At 36.3% G+C, this 21,635-nt stretch overlaps 1 protein-coding gene across 1 annotated transcript; it reads right to left on the reverse strand.

The window, feature by feature from the left end:
* Window positions 1–645: 645 nt before the first annotated feature.
* On the reverse strand, window positions 646–21,088 carry LOC128164788 (annexin A6-like). The gene is given in 23 exon segments (XM_052828776.1): window positions 646–708; window positions 1,199–1,321; window positions 1,472–1,530; window positions 3,487–3,676; window positions 3,907–3,963; window positions 4,887–4,966; window positions 5,078–5,168; window positions 5,515–5,628; window positions 5,786–5,880; window positions 6,342–6,417; window positions 9,026–9,053; window positions 10,512–10,566; window positions 12,091–12,145; window positions 12,637–12,759; window positions 12,910–12,968; window positions 14,874–15,063; window positions 15,294–15,350; window positions 16,132–16,211; window positions 16,323–16,413; window positions 16,760–16,873; window positions 17,031–17,125; window positions 17,587–17,662; window positions 20,934–21,088. Coding segments are annotated over 23 exon segments (1,977 nt in total). The 5' UTR covers window positions 20,940–21,088.
* Window positions 21,089–21,635: the final 547 nt, after the last annotated feature.

Below are 21,635 nucleotides of genomic sequence, written 5' to 3' on the forward strand. Positions count from 1 at the left end.
TGACGTAACAAACGTAATATACATTAGCTTGTTCCCCTGATAATTTCCAAAATAAAGTAAGAAATGCACACGTGAAACCTTATAGGTTGAACACATTGATTTCTTGTGTATACAGTTAACAGAAATATAAGACGAAACAGTGTGACATAAATAAATTGATATTTTAAAGACGACTTTTACACACAAACACACAAGTAAAGACTTATCATGTACATTCAATCTAAAAGCATAAGTCTTAATTCTTCTTTAAAGATAAAAAATGTTATTCTTTTAATTACAACAATCTGATCAACAGCATATAAATACTTCACACATACGATTTAATTTTTAAAAAAGAACTATTTAAGTTTTTAAACGAGTTTTAAATATGACTAAATAAATGTGTTAAATATCTATATTAATCTGATTATTCCTATCCTAACAAACAACATAGACAAATACTTATTTTAACTGAAAAAATTATAAAACACAAACAACAATAATAACATACTAGTAAATATTTGACCCATTCAAGTTCTAATTATGACCAGCTATTGGCTCAAAGCTACAACGTTGGTGATTTTTTCACGCATAATAAAATAGAAATAAGCAAAAAGAGGTTTAATCTTCATCAGGTTTTTCACTAACTTTGGGTAATTAGTGTGATCACTGGCCTCCTTATGACACCAAGGCCAGAAGTACCTTCCTGTAATCCCCAGAAGTGTCGTCCTGTAATTAAGATACATGTATCATGGTAAAAAAAAAATTATAGAATTATTTTAAAATGCTACAAAGAAAGATTACTTAAAATAACAAAATATTGTAAAGTGTACAGTCAATTACATATCAACTATTTATAAAACCCCTATGTACATGAATTTGCTTAAAAACGGACATAAAACAGTGACTCAACTAAGACCTGTTACCGTCAATTTGAACACAAGAACTCCACCTTGCGGGGGGGGGGGGGGGGGGGCTGCATATTTCCAGAAAAGGTATAGTTATGAATATCTTTTCGCAGTTTCTTTTTGCAATTTTGAATCGAAGTCAAAATTACAGCATAATACACAATTTTAAAATAACGAGTTTTTGCCATTCTATCACACCAAATTATTTCAAGACATTGCAGAAAATTTACATTTAAGCTTTTTTATACCCAAAGAGTCATTCAGACAATGTCATTTTCAATGTTATTTTTATTACATGCATATATACTTACCTTGATGAAGTCTTCCAGGGACTTGCCAAACTCTTTCTGGAACTCCTGTTTGACCTGAACCATATCAACTTCTGCCCTGGTTATAATGACTCTGATCAGAGTTTTGTCATCTGTTCCCAATCCCTGAATTCAAAATTTAACATTTCTTAAGACTGACATTTTTGTGTAGACACTTTATTTTTTTAGTCTCTGTCTTCACTTCACTTAGTAATCATAAAGTACTAGTATATGAAATGAAGGGCAAGGAGATTTTATACTTCTTGCACACTTTACCTTCATTGAATGGTAGAGTTTCTTTGCAAAGTATCCTGGTCTGTTTCTTACTACTCGAACTGGAAATTTCAAGAATCAGTTATTAAGTGTCTTATTATACCTAGAAATGTATATGTCATTTATTCAATAATGACATTCAAAAATTTCTTGCAATCTTCTACCTTATGTCTATTTTTCAGCTTACGTTCTTTTTCATTTCTTTTAATAGCCTTCTATTTGTATGCAGTCGATACTTTCTTTCCTACATATTATGCAACCTATATATTTTCAACAATTGAAAGACATCTTGCAGTCTTAGTGTTCATATCTGATACAAAAAACGTAGTCTACCAACCTATAGCCACCGTCTCTATATCTACTCACCAATAGCAATCATCAATGTATATACCGACTAATAACCACTATCACCCTTTATTTATCTACTTATAGTCATTATCCCTTCCTATCCACTAATAGCAACCATTCCTGTATCTACCCACTAATAGTCACTAACCGTATACATTTATGAACTCACCAATAATCACTACTCCTATATCTACCTACCAAAAGCCACTATCCCTATCTCTACCCACCAATAGCCACCAACCCTATATCAACTCACCTATAGCCACCATCTCTACGTCTACCCATCAGTAGCCATATCCCTATATTTACCCACCAATAGCCACCATCCCTATATAAACTCACCAATCGCCACCATCCCTATCTCTTCCCATCAATAGACACCATCCCTATATCAACTCACCAATAATCACCACTCCTATATCTACCCACCAATAGCCACATCCCTTTATCAAACCACTTAAAGCCACATCCCTTTGTCTACCAACCAATAGCCACCATCCCTATATCTACCCACCAATAGATATAGGTTTATGTCTACCCATCAATAGCCACATCCCATGTCTACCCACCAAAAGCCACCATCCCTATATCTACCCACCAATAGCCACATCTTTATGTCTAACCATCAATAGTCCCATCCCTATGTCTACCCATGAACAGCCACATCCCTATATCTAGCCACCAATAGCCACATCTTTATGTCTACCCATCAATAGCCACATCCCTATGTCTACCCACCAATAGCCACCATCCCTATATCTACCCACCAAGAGTCACCACTCCTATATCTACCCATCAATAGCCACATCCCATTGTCTACCTACCAATAGCCACATCCCTTTGTCTATACACCAATAGCCACCATCCCTATATCAACCCACCAATAGCCACATCTTTATGTCTACCCATCAATAGCCACATCCCTTTGTCTACCCACCAATAGCCACCATCCCTATATCTACCCACCAATAGTCACCACTCCTATATCTACCCATCAATAGCCACATCCCTTTGTCTACCCACCAATAGCCACATCCTTTTGTCTACCCACCACTAGACACCATCCCTAATCTACACAACAATAGCCACCATCCCTATATCTACCCACCAATAGCCACACCCTTATGTCTACCCATCAATGGCCACATCCCTATGTCTACCCACCCATAGCCACCATCCCTAATCTACTTAACAATAGCCACCATCCCTATATCTACCCACCAATAGCCACATCCTTATGTCTACCCATCAATAGCCACATCCCTATGTCTACCCACCAATAGCCACCATCCCCATATCTACCCACCAATAGCCACATCTTACTTCTACCCATCAATAGTCACATCCCTATATCTACCTATCAATAGCCACCATCCCTATATCTACCCACCAATAGCCACCATCCCTATATCTACCCACCAATAGCCACATCTTATGTCTACCCATCAATAGTCACATCCCTATATCTACCTATCAATAGCCACCATCCCTATATCTACCCACCAATAGCACATCTTTATGTCTACCCATCAATAGCCACATCCCTATGTCTACCCATCAATAGCCACATCCTTATGTCTACCCACCAATAGCCACATCCTTATGTCTACCCACCAATAGCAACATCTTTATGTCTACCCATCAATAGCCACATCCCTGTGTCTACCCACCAATAGCCACCATTCCTATCTCCAGATTTCCAGACATTTCACTCTTGATGACTTGCTCTATGTCTTTTCCAGAGATTTTTTGATATGCATCAAACACAGCTCTTAGTTGTTCGTAACTCTGGGAAGCCAACAGTGAATTGAATGTAGACTCATCTGTCCCTAGTTTTTTCTCCCCAGCTGCGTAAAGTCTCTGCAAAATGAATGAATCTTTGTCAACACTTGAAAAATCTTTTACTTTTCTTCCTTAATTTCTGTTAGTATATTTCCCCTTCAGTTAGGATTATCTCCCCTTCAATTAAGTTTATTTCCCATTAAGTAAAGTTTGTCTTCCCGTTTCAGTTTTTATTTGTCAATCGTTTCCTATCCCAGATCTATTTCTGGGTATTTTACTATATATTATAGTGCACTGAAATGGCTGACCTGTGCGTCTTCTTGAGCTTTCGTCATGTCTACAGGTTGGTTTTCCATCCTCCCTCCCTGTCCAACAAATAAATCAAGGAGTTTTGAAACAAATCCATTGTAATTAAATTGTTAAGAAAGATCCCCATCAGACACCCATGCTTAAACTGGCTAACGACACCATCACACACCCACACTTACACTGGCTAAACGACACCATTAGACGCCAACACTTACACTGGCTAAACGACACCATCAAACGCCCACACTTACACTGGCTAAACGTCACCATCAGACGCCCACACTTACAATGGCTTCTGACATCATCAGACGTCCACCCTCTCACTAGCTAATGACACTATGAGAAACCCATACTAACACTGGCTAACGACAACATCAGACGCCCACACTTACACTGGCTGACGACACAATCACATGCCCACACTTACACTGGCTAAATGATACTATCAGACGCCCACACTTACAATGGCTAATGACATCATTAGACGCCCACACTTACACTAGCTAATGACTCCACGAGACACCCATACTTACACTAGCTAATGACACCACGAGACACCTATACTTACACTGGCTAAACGACACCATCAGACACCCACACTTACACTGACTAACGATACCATTTACACTGGCTAATGACATCATCAGACACCCACACTTACACTGGCTAATGATATCATCAGACACCCACGCTTACACTAGCTAATGACACCATCATACACCCACAATTACACTGGCTAACGACAACATCAGACACCCATACTTACACTGGCTAATGACATCATCAGACACCACCCATACTTACACTGGCCAATGACATCATCAGACACCCACACTTACACTAGCTAATGATATCATCAGACACCCACGCTTACACTAGCTAATGACACCATCAGACACCCACAATTACACTGGCTAACGACAACATCAGACACCCATACTTACACTGGCTAACGACATCATCAGACACCCATACTTACACTGGCTAACGAAACCATCAGTCGCTTGAAATGCCCGGATGTATCACTTTCAATATCTTTTTCCAAAGTTGCCTTAAACACTAAAAAGATTATTAGAAGAAACGCTGGGTAATACAAGGAATCTTGCTCACTAAGTGTTTCAGAATCAATTTAACTGTTTTACATGTACTAGTATATTATGACATTTTTACATCGTTTGTATGCATCTTTAATGTCCTTGATCTGTTGGTTGGTGCGGCTACATAAAATCTCGATCATGGCATCCTCGTCTGTTCCAAGTCCCTGTCAACAAAAGTAGATCAAAACATAGCAATAGGTTTAACAATATATCAAAATATGTACTCATAAACTGGTACTTTAAATTGATAGCTTGTAGCATTTCTAATTCCCAATGTGCAATATTTCTTCTTTAAAGTAAGGACACCATATTAATCAATTCTGGTTAAAGCCTGAAAACATAACATGTTTGCTAGCTAAAAACTTGTGAGACTTGGTTGAAAAAATACTTCTATGAGCTGCATACTGTAGCTCTACAGTCTCTCAACTAGCAAGGCTTTCAGTCTGCGGCTGTAGTTTAACATGCTCAAATAAAAAAAAAGAAATATATTAAACGGGTAAACAGCCCTACCTTCATGGCTCTCTTGAGTTCGCTTGCGTCGTACTCAGCCTCCGTCATCATGAGACCCACAATGACGTCCTCAAACTTCCCGCCTAATTCACTCTTGAGGTCCTTCACTAGATCCTAGCAAATCAAAGACGGTAAAGCAAGTTGACTATGAGTAATGAAGGATTTTCATTTTTTTAAATTACATCTATGATGATTTGATTAGATTTTTATCGAATGCTGCATGATTGAATTTATTTTCAATAAAAAACAGCATACTGAACTATAAAAGTACCTTTCCAAACATAGTTTTGTACAAGGCTTTGATTTCCTGGCGTTGTGAACATGATCGATGGGCAAGGACATCAATGATAGCTTTCTCATCAGTGCCTAATTAATGGATAAAAGAAAAATTGATGCACTGTTGAAAATCTACGACGGTGTCTACAGGGGTACTTCATTGTTTAATATTATCTTTTTTTTTTGGTTAATCAACATGATATTCAATTATGCTGTGAAACTTGGTTTAAAGTCGAATGCCTATGAAAAACTCTCTGAGTAGCGTATCATATGAGTTAGAATTATTAAGGGTGATAAAAACCAATTTACAAATGAAACTTATAGGATTATATTCTTAATTGGGTCGTTTTAAACTCTGTTTTTATAAACTGCTAGGAAAGTAGATATATAGCTGAAGCTAAGAAAATCGAACTATGAATAAAACATGAAAACAATCGTTATCATTTATGGAGACAACGCCACTCATTCTGAGGCCAGTTGCATAAAACTGAATTATTATGAAATGCAGAACCAGAGGAAGAAAAAATCAAACCATACAATGATCCACTTACCCAACCCCTTCATCGCTTTCCTCAGGACGTTAGCATCGTTTTCAGCATTAAAGTTGCTGGCTGGTTTCAAAGTGGGCTAGTTAAGACAAAAGAAAACAAGTGACATTCTTTATTGTTATACTTTCATGTTAAATACTGAAATTTGATTGGTTAAGACGCAGTTAATAATATTTACTATTACCCTCAGCGTTAGCAACGCACTTGGCAACGGGTAACATTAAAAAATGTTACATGCGCGAAAATTATGCGCGTACGGTTCGCTGTAGAATTCACGTTATTCCTATATAAAAGCAGTAAAATTTTCTTAAAAATTTTAAAAAAGACATTCAGTATAACAAAATAAATAGTGCCTGTTTGGGAGGATAACAGTTGAAATTGACACCCCTCGAAAACCATTGTCAACCTCCGCTTCGCGTCGGATGACAATGGTTTTCTCGGGGTGTCAATTTCAACTGTTACCCTCCCAAACAGGCACTATTTATATAATGGTAAGTTCTTCAGTTTAATGTACGTATCAACATTACATGTCAGGTTCTTTTTCTTCTGTTGTATTCCTCTTAACGTTTAGAATTCTTTTGTGTGATTTTTTTTTATTTGGCTTCATGGAATGTTCACAGACTGTTCCTTTGAAATGCCAAACATTTCTGCACGGTGTTAATTATTCTAAACAAAAGACCAATGGACCATTTGACTGAATAGAGCAATGTAAATCAAAACTTACTACTGGGTAATTGTAAGAAAAACGTTAAATTCGAATGGCCACATAGATATTAATGTTAAAATTGCATATCAAATAAACCATCGTGTAAGAGTTTTAAAATGCTTTTTCTATACTGCAGAATTTTTAATCTGTCAATTTTTAATCCTCTAAGAGTATTGTCTTTTAAAAAGTTTTGAATTCTAAAATATTAATTTCAAAAAATCTGCCCTCTTTATTCTTAAGAACAGCTCACCTTATGATAAATGATACATATCGCATGTTGCTATATCCTACAGAAGATTTTTTTTTATCTGTCATTTCTTTTATTCATAAACATTATTGAATTAAAAATATCAATTTCACTAAACCTGCCTTCTGCATTCTTCTGCAGAAAACTAGTTTTTCGTTATTACAATTTAAATGTCTGGATCCCAAAACATTGTCATTTTCAAAAGCAATGCGTCATGGGTTGAATTAAAAAATAAAAGCCAAAAAATTATGAAGCAACCTATCGGGGTTTCTTGCTGCCAAAAACAAAATGTCTGTTCATTATTAAATATGTTGCGATAGGTATATATTTTGGCTGCTGAATTTCTGCTGATATAATTCAAAGTTGGAAAAAACTGAGAGATTAATAAAAGACAACACAAATGTATTTTAAGAAAACATTTTTATTCCTAGGTGTTAATGTTCGTGGATAGCCGAAATGGTCCTGGTTCCTGGGGACATAATTTCGTTGGTAGCAAGTACGGGATAATTTTAATGTTAAACAAATGATTGTTTGTACGTTTGTGGAGGTGCAAGATTGTGTGGGTACAAGTTCGTTGGCAAGGGATAGACCTAAAAGCCACAAACACTGGTCCCTCACGAGCAAAGATGTTTCCTCAGTGATGTGTTTGATTGACTCTCTTTGATTCAGTGTATACTGTATCTCAATGAAAAAGACTCTGTTTTGAACAAGCAAACTTTATTGAAAGGCTACAGAGTATAGAGCGATTTTCTCCCCTTCTTTACACACAGCCAGTTTCCCTTCTTTACTCGCAGCAGGTTTTTGGCGTGTGGGTTCGTGGGTGGTTAGATGAATGGCTGTGCGACCCGTAGAATGAGTGTTGTGACAATAGAGATACAAACGAAACCGTTATCATGATCAAAACAGAGATTTTGGAATTTGTTCATAATAGCCCTCGCCTCTTCAAAACAATTACAAACCCAAAAAACCCGGATTTTTCTCCTAGGATACAAATGGCTATTTAGTACAATTTTTCCTCGGGAAGAAATTGGCTTTATTATCAGCTGTAATATCGGGTTTGAAATACGCTCTGTGTTTATCATTTTTACGCTTGTTGATTTTGATTACCAATTTACTAGTACATGTATTTTAGTAAAATATCTACGTTTAAGTTTTTTATCATCTTCACGTGTCTTACTGGTCACTTTAAAATACAGGAAGAATATATTTACATTATGATATTAACATCACCCTTGTTTATTGTACATAGGAGTCTTTGATTGTTCTAAAGGTCATTTATACTATATTTATGAATTTACTTTCTTATTTTGCTCCACGTTTTAGGAACATGTAACAATATATGGAAACCACTGAAAGTAACTGCTAAAATATGTCGCAGTTACATGGGTTAAAACATAGAAGTGGGAAGAAACATTTCCTATAAATTTTGATATGGAGGAATAATTTTACGTTGGTAGTTTAGTGTTAAATATGGAAATAATTAGCGGAGCTCCAAAATTCGCTGGCCACATCATGACCTGGGCCTTGGAATAAATAATTTCCTGATCCAACATTTAAAGCTGATAGAGTGATCTTAAACTAATTAAAAGTATTTAAACATCCTCCACGTAACCATACCGATTAGAGCTGAAACGATCCTCCCAGCCCCCCCCCCCCATAAATGTAAAGAAAGTTTTCTATTGCTTTCTTTTCAGATCAAGATTATTTGGATAACCCGCAGGATGACAAACCTACGTGCCCGTATACATCCACATACGATGCCCTGGTCCAGAAATATACAAAAGGATATTCTACAACAAACGCTGAAATAAATATTGCTAATACTTTCTACTTAATCCTTCCTTTATTGTCATTTTCTGGACAGATGACGTTATGTTTCAGGAAGTGTATAGATATATGTACTCAGGAAGTTTTTGTCTAAGTTTTCCCCCGTTTTTCTTACATGTATGAGGACATATGTGTAAGTGATCACAATACCAGTAAAAAATTTTACGTAGATTTTTAGCTGCACGTAATATCTTGAAATCTAAATGAAATTGCTCAAAACGTCCCGCCATGGTTTTAAATACCTGAAAGAAATTTTTCCAGGAAAAACAACATAGGAGGGGCTTCTATATAAATAGTCCGTTTTTCAAGGAAGGGACATCCGTGTCCTTGAAAAGGACTTTTGAGGGGATGGGCAACCTCAGATATAATACAATAATATCTATATACAATAAAGTCGGAACTGAAAGTTGTTTAGTTGATGCCGATGAAACTTATGTTACAAAAGGCTTCTTCAACATCCAGATGAGCTTAATAAAAATTTCTCATTGCTTGAGAATGCCGTATAGAATTTTTATCTAAACTTGACAGAAGCACTATATATATGATTAATGTTTTCTGACATTTTCCCTTAGCTTTCAAAATTTTTAGATCACAGGCATTTCCTATATCTTCCGTACATAGTTTAAGATTATTTTTTCTTGATAAGTAAACGAAGAGACAAATAGAACAGGTTTCTCTATTTTTTTTTTTTAAGTTTCCCGTCATGAAAAGAGCGAAGGTAAATTTAAAGGTTTCCTAACGCTGGTCCTACGAGAGGAGGCGTGTCCCCCACCCTACACCCAGCGCACTACTCACGGACACTGCCCAGAGCCCAAAGGAACCTCAACTCAACATGAAAGTATAACAATACCGAATACCACATGAAGTGGCAGGCATATAGAATGATACCTCTCCAACTGATATCATAATTCTATGTGGATTGTCGAGTAAATTGCATTATGTAAACTTGTATGTTTTCACAATCTATAGATGGATGGATAGTCTTGTTCGTTCACCAATGCTCCTTGCCTCAGATACCTTCAAATCTGCAGGCACGTGGCATCAGGTGGGGGGGGGGGCACTTTTTCTCGCAGCAACTAATTTTTTAAAATTTACATAAAAAACTGAAGTTATATACTACCCCCCCCCCCCCCACCACCACCACCACCACGGATTAGGATTTTGAAGATTTTTGGAAAGTCCTAATTCTTTTCTTTCTTTTTTTTGCTTGTCAAGATTTTTTGGATGAGTCTGCCCCCCCCTTTCAAAATCGATGCTACGTGCCTGATCTGTTCACCGTTCCATCAATTTTCATTACTATTTCAGAAAGAGAGAGAGAGTGTGTGTGTTTGTGAGTTCTCCTTAGATACGAGGTGATATGGCAGATAATATGCTACCTTGAGTATAAACTTACCTCAGTAAAGCAATTACTCCTAAGTGATCCTCTGACTCATCTTCCTCTCTCTGTCCTAACACAGATGAGGTCTCATGGTGATTTTCTCCATGTCGGCTTTCCCTTTGACGTGGCCAATTACAATTTGAATAGGGACATGTTGCACTGCCTGTTTACATACACTTTCTGTTTACTTGCCTGCGAGATAAGTATTATAAGCCGTATCGAACTGTTTTGTCACTTTTCACCTAAAGATATTTTTCAGGACTATAGAAATTAAGGTTTACAGTATGTGTTCATGTACATAATCAACAGGAAAAAACCCGACCTAATTTTATCATATGACATTAACTAAATATATAGACAGAAAAGATAATCAAAATCAAAAAAAAAATTCATTCATTCAAATCATTAATTTGTTAGTTTATTTAAATACTATCAAAATGTTTATAGTTACAGAGAAAAGATAGACTTTCGACAATAAAAAAAACCCCACTGTGATGGATTAAAAAAAGAACACATATTTTGAACAAATCATGAAGCGAAGATACTGTTAAACAGATCTATATAGATATCTTCAATTCACTTTCTATTGATATACATGTATACATTCTCCATAAATGACCAGTATATATATATATATATAAAACATCTGAAGATGAAAATGAAAGCGCTTATGTTTTACTCGGACTTTGTGTTTTTATTCATTTAAGTTATATATATATATATATATATATATATATATATATATATATATATATATATATATATATATATATATATATATATATATATATATATATATATATATATATATATATCGTAAAAAATGCTACCATGCCATATCCCATGAGGACAAACGTAAATCAATTTCCGAATAAAGGCAACTAACTTAGAAGACTTTCCGATAAACATTTTTTTTATGTAACTTTCAGGTAAATTTGAAATGACGTAACAAACGAAATATACATTAGCTTGTTCCCCTGATAATTTCCAAAATAAAGTAAGAAATGCACACATAAAACCTTATAGGTTGAACACATTGATTTCTTGTGTATACAGTTAACAGAAATATAAGACGAAACAGTGTGACATAAATAAATTGATATTTTTAAGACGACTTTAACACACAAACACACAAGTAAAGACTTATCATGTAAATTCAGTCTAAAAGCATAAGTCTTAATTCTTCTTTAAAGATAAAAAATGTTATTCTTTTAATTACAACAATCTGATCAACAGCATATAAATACTTCACACATACGATTTAATTTTTTAAAAAGAACTATTTAAGTTTTTAAACGAGTTTTAAATATGACTAAATAAATGTGTTAAATATCTATATTAATCTGATTATTCCTATCCTAACAAACAACATAGACAAATACTTATTTTAACTGAAAAAATTATAAAACACAAACAACAATAATAACATACTAGTAAATATTTGACCCATTCAAGTTCTAATTATGACCAGCTATTGGCTCAAAGCTACAACGTTGGTGATTTTTTCACGCATAATAAAATAGAAATAAGCAAAAAGAGGTTTAATCTTCATCAGGTTTTTCACTAACTTTGGGTATTTAGTGTGATCACTGGCCTCCTTATGACACCAAGGCCAGAAGTACCTTCCTGTAATCCCCAGAAGTGTCGTCCTGTAATTAAGATACATGTATCATGGTAAAAAAAAATTAAAGAATTATTTTAAAATGCTACAAAGAAAGATTACTTAAAATAACAAAATATTGTAAAGTGTACAGTCAATTACATATCAACTATTTATAAAACCCCTATGTACATGAATTTGCTTAAAAACGGACATAAAACAGTGACTCAACTAAGACCTGTTACCGTCAATTTGAACACAAGAACTCCACCTTGCGGGGGGGGGGGGGGGGGGGGGCTGCATATTTCCAGAAAAGGTATAGTTATGAATATCTTTTCGCAGTTTCTTTTTGCAATTTTGAATCGAAGTCAAAATTACAGCATAATACACAATTTTAAAATAACGAGTTTTTGCCATTCTATCACACCAAATTATTTCAAGACATTGCAGAAAATTTACATTTAAGCTTTTTTATACCCAAAGAGTCATTCAGACAATGTCATTTTCAATGTTATTTTTATTACATGCATATATACTTACCTTGATGAAGTCTTCCAGGGACTTGCCAAACTCTTTCTGGAACTCCTGTTTGACCTGAACCATATCAACTTCTGCCCTGGTTATAATGACTCTGATCAGAGTTTTGTCATCTGTTCCCAATCCCTGAATTCAAAATTTAACATTTCTTAAGACTGACATTTTTGTGTAGACACTTTATTTTTTTAGTCTCTGTCTTCACTTCACTTAGTAATCATAAAGTACTAGTATATGAAATGAAGGGCAAGGAGATTTTATACTTCTTGCACACTTTACCTTCATTGAATGGTAGAGTTTCTTTGCAAAGTATCCTGGTCTGTTTCTTACTACTCGAACTGGAAATTTCAAGAATCAGTTATTAAGTGTCTTATTATACCTAGAAATGTATATGTCATTTATTCAATAATGACATTCAAAAATTTCTTGCAATCTTCTACCTTATGTCTATTTTTCAGCTTACGTTCTTTTTCATTTCTTTTAATAGCCTTCTATTTGTATGCAGTCGATACTTTCTTTCCTACATATTATGCAACCTATATATTTTCAACAATTGAAAGACATCTTGCAGTCTTAGTGTTCATATCTGATACAAAAAACGTAGTCTACCAACCTATAGCCACCGTCTCTATATCTACTCACCAATAGCAATCATCAATGTATATACTGACTAATAACCACTATCACCCTTTATTTATCTACTTATAGTCATTATCCCTTCCTATCCACTAATAGCAACCATTCCTGTATCTACCCACTAATAGTCACTAACCGTATACATTTATGAACTCACCAATAATCACTACTCCTATATCTACCTACCAAAAGCCACTATCCCTATCTCTACCCACCAATAGCCACCAACCCTATATCAACTCACCTATAGCCACCATCTCTACGTCTACCCATGCACCAGTAGCCATATCCCTATATTTACCCACCAATAGCCACCATCCCTATATAAACTCACCAATCGCCACCATCCCTATCTCTTCCCATCAATAGACACCATCCCTATATCAACTCACCAATAATCACCACTCCTATATCTACCCACCAATAGCCACATCCCTATATCAAACCACTTAAAGCCACATCCCTTTGTCTACCAACCAATAGCCACCATCCCTATATCTACCCACCAATAGATATAGGTTTATGTCTACCCATCAATAGCCACATCCCATGTCTACCCACCAAAAGCCACCATCCCTATATCTACCCACCAATAGCCACATCTTTATGTCTAACCATCAATAGTCCCATCCCTATGTCTACCCATGAACAGCCACATCCCTATATCTAGCCACCAATAGCCACATCTTTATGTCTACCCATCAATAGCCACATCCCTATGTCTACCCACCAATAGCCACCATCCCTATATCTACCCACCAAGAGTCACCACTCCTATATCTACCCATCAATAGCCACATCCCATTGTCTACCTACCAATAGCCACATCCCTTTGTCTATCCACCAATAGCCACCATCCCTATATCAACCCACCAATAGCCACATCTTTATGTCTACACATCAATAGCCACATCCCTTTGTCTACCCACCAATAGCCACCATCCCTATATCTACCCACCAATAGTCACCACTCCTATATCTACCCATCAATAGCCACATCCCTTTGTCTACCCACCAATAGCCACATCCTTTTGTCTACCCACCACTAGACACCATCCCTAATCTACACAACAATAGCCACCATCCCTATATCTACCCACCAATAGCCACATCCTTATGTCTACCCATCAATGGCCACATCCCTATGTCTACCCACCCATAGCCACCATCCCTAATCTACTTAACAATAGCCACCATCCCTATATCTACCCACCAATAGCCACATCCTTATGTCTACCCATCAATAGCCACATCCCTATGTCTACCCACCAATAGCCACCATCCCTATATCTACCCACCAATAGCCACATCTTATGTCTACCCATCAATAGTCACATCCCTATATCTACCTATCAATAGCCACCATCCCTATATCTACCCACCAATAGCCACCATCCCTATATCTACCCACCAATAGCCACCATCCCTATATCTACCCACCAATAGCACATCTTTATGTCTACCCATCAATAGCCACATCCCTATGTCTACCCATCAATAGCCACATCCTTATGTCTACCCACCAATAGCCACATCCTTATGTCTACCCACCAATAGCAACATCTTTATGTCTACCCATCAATAGCCACATCCCTGTGTCTACCCACCAATAGCCACCATTCCTATCTCCAGATTTCCAGACATTTCACTCTTGATGACTTGCTCTATGTCTTTTCCAGAGATTTTTTGATATGCATCAAACACAGCTCTTAGTTGTTCGTAACTCTGGGAAGCCAACAGTGAATTGAATGTAGACTCATCTGTCCCTAGTTTTTTCTCCCCAGCTGCGTAAAGTCTCTGCAAAATGAATGAATCTTTGTCAACACTTGAGAAATCTTTTACTTTTCTTCCTTAATTTCTGTTAGTATATTTCCCCTTCAGTTAGGATTATCTCCCCTTCAATTAAGTTTATTTCCCATTAAGTAAAGTTTGTCTTCCCGTTTCAGTTTTTATTTGTCAATCGTTTCCTATCCCAGATCTATTTCTGGGTATTTTACTATATATTATAGTGCACTGAAATGGCTGACCTGTGCGTCTTCTTGAGCTTTCGTCATGTCTACAGGTTGGTTTTCCATCCTCCCTCCCTGTCCAACAAATAAATCAAGGAGTTTTGAAACAAATCCATTGTAATTAAATTGTTAAGAAAGATCCCCATCAGACACCCATGCTTAAACTGGCTAACGACACCATCACACACCCACACTTACACTGGCTAAACGACACCATTAGACGCCAACACTTACACTGGCTAAACGACACCATCAAACGCCCACACTTACACTGGCTAAACGTCACCATCAGACGCCCACACTTATACTGGCTAAACGACAACATCAGATGCCCACACTTACAATGGCTTCTGACATCATCAGACGTCCACCCTCTCACTAGCTAATGACACCATGAGAAACCCATACTAACACTGGCTAACGACAACATCAGACGCCCACACTTACACTGGCTGACGACACAATCACATGCCCACACTTACACTGGCTAAATGATACTATCAGACGCCCACACTTACAATGGCTAATGACATCATTAGACGCCCACACTTACACTAGCTAATGACTCCACGAGACACCCATACTTACACTAGCTAATGACACCACGAGACACCTATACTTACACTGGCTAAACGACACCATCAGACACCCACACTTACACTGACTAACGATACCATTTACACTGGCTAATGACATCATCAGACACCCACACTTACACTGGCTAATGATATCATCAGACACCCACGCTTACACTAGCTAATGACACCATCAGACACCCACAATTACACTGGCTAACGACAACATCAGACACCCATACTTACACTGGCTAACGACATCATCAGACACCCATACTTACACTGGCTAACGAAACCATCAGTCGCTTGAAATGCCCGGATGTATCACTTTCAATATCTTTTTCCAAAGTTGCCTTAAACACTAAAAAGATTATTAGAAGAAACGCTGGGTAATACAAGGAATCTTGCTCACTAAGTGTTTCAGAATCAATTTAACTGTTTTACATGTACTAGTATATTATGACATTTTTACATCGTTTGTATGCATCTTTAATGTCCTTGATCTGTTGGTTGGTGCGGCTACACAAAATCTCGATCATGGCATCCTCGTCTGTTCCAAGTCCCTGTCAACAAAAGTAGATCAAAACATAGCAATAGGTTTAACAATATATCAAAATATGTACTCATAAACTGGTACTTTAAATTGATAGCTTGTAGCATTTCTAATTCCCAATGTGCAATATTTCTTCTTTAAAGTAAGGACACCATATTAATCAATTTTGGTTAAAGCCTGAAAACATAACATGTTTGCTAGCTAAAAACTTGTGAGACTTGGTTGAAAAAATACTTCTATGAGCTGCATACTGTAGCTCTACAGTCTCTCAACTAGCAAGGCTTTCAGTCTGCGGCTGTAGTTTAACATGCTCAAATAAAAAAAAAGAAATATATTAAACGGGTAAACAGCCCTACCTTCATGGCTCTCTTGAGTTCGCTTGCGTCGTACTCAGCCTCCGTCATCATGAGACCCACAATGACGTCCTCAAACTTCCCGCCTAATTCACTCTTGAGGTCCTTCACTAGATCCTAGCAAATCAAAGACGGTAAAGCAAGTTGACTATGAGTAATGAAGGATTTTCATTTTTTTAAATTACATCTATGATGATTTGATTAGATTTTTATCGAATGCTGCATGATTGAATTTATTTTCAATAAAAAACAGCATACTGAACTATAAAAGTACCTTTCCAAACATAGTTTTGTACAAGGCTTTGATTTCCTGGCGTTGTGAACATGATCGATGGGCAAGGACATCAATGATAGCTTTCTCATCAGTGCCTAATTAATGGATAAAAGAAAAATTGATGCACTGTTGAAAATCTACGACGGTGTCTACAGGGGTACTTCATTGTTTAATATTATCTTTTTTTTTGGTTAATCAACATGATATTCAATTATGCTGTGAAACTTGGTTTAAAGTCGAATGCCTATGAAAAACTCTCTGAGTAGCGTATCATATGAGTTAGAATTATTAAGGGTGATAAAAAACAATTTACAAATGAAACTTATAGGATTATATTCTTAATTGGGTCGTTTTAAACTCTGTTTTTATAAACTGCTAGGAAAGTAGATATATAGTTGAAGCTAAGTAAATCGAACTATGAATAAAACATGAAAACAATCGTTATCATTTATGGAGACAACGCCACTCATTCTGAGGCCAGTTGCATAAAACTGAATTATTATGAAATGCAGAACCAGAGGAAGAAAAAAATCAAACCATACAATGATCCACTTACCCAACCCCTTCATCGCTTTCCTCAGGACGTTAGCATCGTTTTCAGCATTAAAGTTGCTGGCTGGTTTCAAAGTTGGCTAGTTTAGACAAAAGAAAACAAGCGACATTCTTTAATGGTAAGTTCTTCAGTTTAATGTACGTATCAACATTACATGTCAGGTTCTTTTTCTTCTGTTGTATTCCTCTTAACGTTTAGAATTCTTTTGTGTGATTTTTTTTTATTTGGCTTCATGGAATGTTCACAGACTGTTCCTTTGAAATGCCAAACATTTCTGCACAGTGTTAATTATTCTAAACAAAAGACCAATGGACCATTTGACTGAATAGAGCAATGTAAATCAAAACTTACTACTGGGTAATTGTAAGAAAAACGTTAAATTCGAATGGCCACATAGATATTAGTGTTAAAATTGCATATCAAATAAACCATCGTGTAAGAGTTTTAAAATGCTTTTTCTATACTGCAGAATTTTTAATCTGTCAATTTTTAATCCTCTAAGAGTATTGTCTTTTAAAAAGTTTTGAATTCTGAAATATTAATTTCAAAAAATCTGCCCTCTTTATTCTTAAGAACAGCTCACCTTATGATAAATGATACATATCGCATGTTGCTATATCCTACAGAAGATTTTTTTTTATCTGTCATTTCTTAAATTCATAAACATTATTGAATTAAAAATATCAATTTCACTACACCTGCCTTCTGCATTCTTCTGCAGAAAACTAGTTTTTCGTTATTACAATTTAAATGTCTGGAACCCAAAACATTGTCATTTTCAAAAGCAATGCGTCATGGGTTGAATTAAAAAAAAGCCAAAAAATTATGAAGCAACCTATCGGGGTTTCTTGGTGTCAAAAACAAAATGTCTGTTCATTAAATATGTTGCGATAGGTATATATTTTGGCTGCTGAATTTCTGCTGATATAATTCAAAGTTGGAAAAAACTGAGAGATTAATAAAAGACAACACAAATGTATTTCACGAAAACATTTTTATTCCTAGGGGTTAATGTTCATGGATAGCCAAAATGGTCCTGGTTCGTGGGGACATAATTTCATTGGTAGCAAGTACGGGATAATTTTAATGTTAAACAAATGATTGTATGTACGTTTGTGGGGGTGCAAGATTGTGTGGGTGCAAGTTCGTGGGCAAGGGATAGACCTAAAAGCCACAAACACTGGTCCCTCACGAGCAAAGATGTTTCCTCAGTGATGTGTTTGATTGACTCTCTTTGACTCAGTGTATACTGTATCTCAATGAAAAAGACTCTGTTTTGAACAAGCAAACTTTATTGAAAGGCTACAGAGTATAGAGCGATTTTCTCCCCTTCTTTACACACAGCCAGTTTCCCTTCTTTACTCGCAGCAGGTTTTTGGCGTGTGGGTTCGTGGGTGGTTAGATGAATGGCTGTGCGACCCGTAGAGTGAGTGTTGTGACAATAGAGAAACAAACGAAACCGTTATCTTGATCAAAACGTATATTTTGGAATTTGTTCATAATAGCCCTCGCCTCTTCAAAACAATAACAAACCCAAAAAACCCGGATTTTTCTCCTAGGATACAAATGGCTATTTAGTACAATTTTTCCTCGGGAAGAAATTGGCTTTATTATCAGCTGTAATATCGGGTTTGAAATACGCTCTGTGTTTATCATTTTTACGCTTGTTGATTTTGATTACCAATTTACTAGTACATGTATTTTAGTAAAATATCTACGTTTAAGTTTTTTATCATCTTCACGCGTCTTACTGGTCACTTTAAAATACAGGAAGAATATATTTACATTATGATATTAACATCACCCTTGTTTATTGTACATAGGAGTCTTTGATTGTTCTAAAGGTCATTTATACTATATTTATGAATTTACTTTCTTATTTTGCTCCACGTTTTAGGAACATGTAACAATATATGGAAACCACTGAAAGTAACTGCTAAAATATGTCGCAGTTACATGGGTTAAAACATAGAAGTGGGAGAAACATTTCCTATAAATTTTGATATGGAGGAATAATTTTACGTTGGTAGTTTAGTGTTAAATATGGAAATAATTAGCGGAGCTCCAAAATTCGCTGGCCACATCATGACCTGGGCCTTGGAATAAATAATTTCCTGATCAAACATTTAAAGCTGATAGAGTGATCTTAAACTAATTAAAAGTGTTTAAACATCCTCCACGTAACCATACCGATTAGAGCTGAAACGATCCTCCCAGCCCCCCCCCCCCCCCCCATAAATGTAAAGAAAGTTTTCTATTGCTTTCTTTTCAGATCAAGATTATTTGGATAACCCGCAGGATGACAAACCTACGTGCCCGTATTCATCCACATACGATGCCCTGGTCCAGAAATATACAAAAGGATATTCTACAACAAACGCTGAAATAAATATTGCTAATACTTTCTACTTAATCCTTCCTTTATCGTCATTTTCTGGACAGATGACGTTATGTTTCAGGAAGTGTATAGATGTATGTACTCAGGAAGTTTTTTGTCTAAGTTTTCCCCCGTTTTTCTTACATGTATGAGGACATATGTGTAAGTGATCACAATACCAGTAAAAAATTTTACGTAGATTTTTAGCTGCACGTAATATCTTGAAATCTAAATGAAATTGCTCAAAACGTCCCGCCATGGTTTTAAATACCTGAAAGAAATTTTTCCAAGAAAAACAACATAGGAGGGGCTTCTATATAAATAGTCCGTTTTTCAAGGAAGGGACACCCGTGTCCTTGAAAAGGACTTTTGAGGGGATGGGCAAGCTCAGATATAATACAATAATATCTATATACAATAAAGTCGGAACTGAAAGTTGTTTAGTTGATGCCGATGAAACTTATGTTACAAAAGGCTTCTTCAACATCCAGATGAGCTTAATAAAAATTTCTCATTGCTTGAGAATGCCGTATAGAATTTTTATCTAAACTTGACAGAAGCACTATATATATGATTAATGTTTTCTGACATTTTCCCTTAGCTTTCAAAATTTTTAGATCACTGAGGCATTTCCATATATCTTCCGTACATAGTTTAAGATTATTTTTTCTCGATAAGTAAACGAAGAGACAAATAGAACAGGTTTCTCCAATTTTTTTTTAAAAGTTTCCCGTCATGAAAAGAGCGAAGGTAAATTTAAAGGTTTCCCATCGCTGGTCCTCCGAGAGGAGGCGTGTCCCCACCCTTCAGCCAGCGCACTACTCACGGACACTGCCCAGAGCCCAAAGGAACCTCAACTCAAAGTTCCCTAAACAACGCTAAATTATGGATCCGCACCTGGACGGAGAAAATGCTAATGATGCTGACACACCCCGGCTTTTCCAGCTGGGTCATTTTAAACATTTCAACTTACCTCCATTATCCTCCTCGGTAAATCTGTCTTTGGTGGTAAGATATTAAGTACAAGTACGCGTCTATGGCAAGTGCGTGTTACCTATGCGTAAACAATCAATAGCACAATTTTCACGGCCGTGAACTTCGGTGAAGTTTACAAATCTCACATGTATGGCGGTAGATAAAGGACTTGCTAATTTATTTTTGCTATCGACCATTTCAGTGCAATCGCAACTTCTCGGATCTTTCCGGCAAGCTCGGAAAAACACCTCGAATGTATTACCTAGACGTCCATGACAACCCCCCTTTTTGTAAAACTTGAAATAAATAGAACACATTTTACGATCTGTTGAGATGTGAGCTATACTTCATTAAAGTAAACGATATACACTAAAATATAACACAGCAGCGACATACAAGTCTGTCTAGCCGATACTTATTTAATGGGAAGCGACTCCATTTTGTATAAAATTCTAACATCCGGTGATGTTAATACATTCGAGGTGTTTTTCCGAGCTTGCCGGAAAGGCCCGAGAAGTTGCGATTGCATTTCAGTGGTCAATATTGAGAAAGTTACGGAGGTGTTTTTGGGCCAAAGCAATATTCTTTTTATCTTGATATATACATGTATTAAGAGTGATTTGCTATAATCATGAATTAAGTTACTATAATTAGGTATCACCAAAAAGGATATTAATTATGATTGAACAAATTATAAATC

Source organism: Crassostrea angulata, chromosome 10, assembly GCF_025612915.1.
Source record: "Crassostrea angulata isolate pt1a10 chromosome 10, ASM2561291v2, whole genome shotgun sequence".
Lineage (NCBI taxonomy): Eukaryota > Metazoa > Mollusca > Bivalvia > Ostreida > Ostreidae > Magallana > Magallana angulata.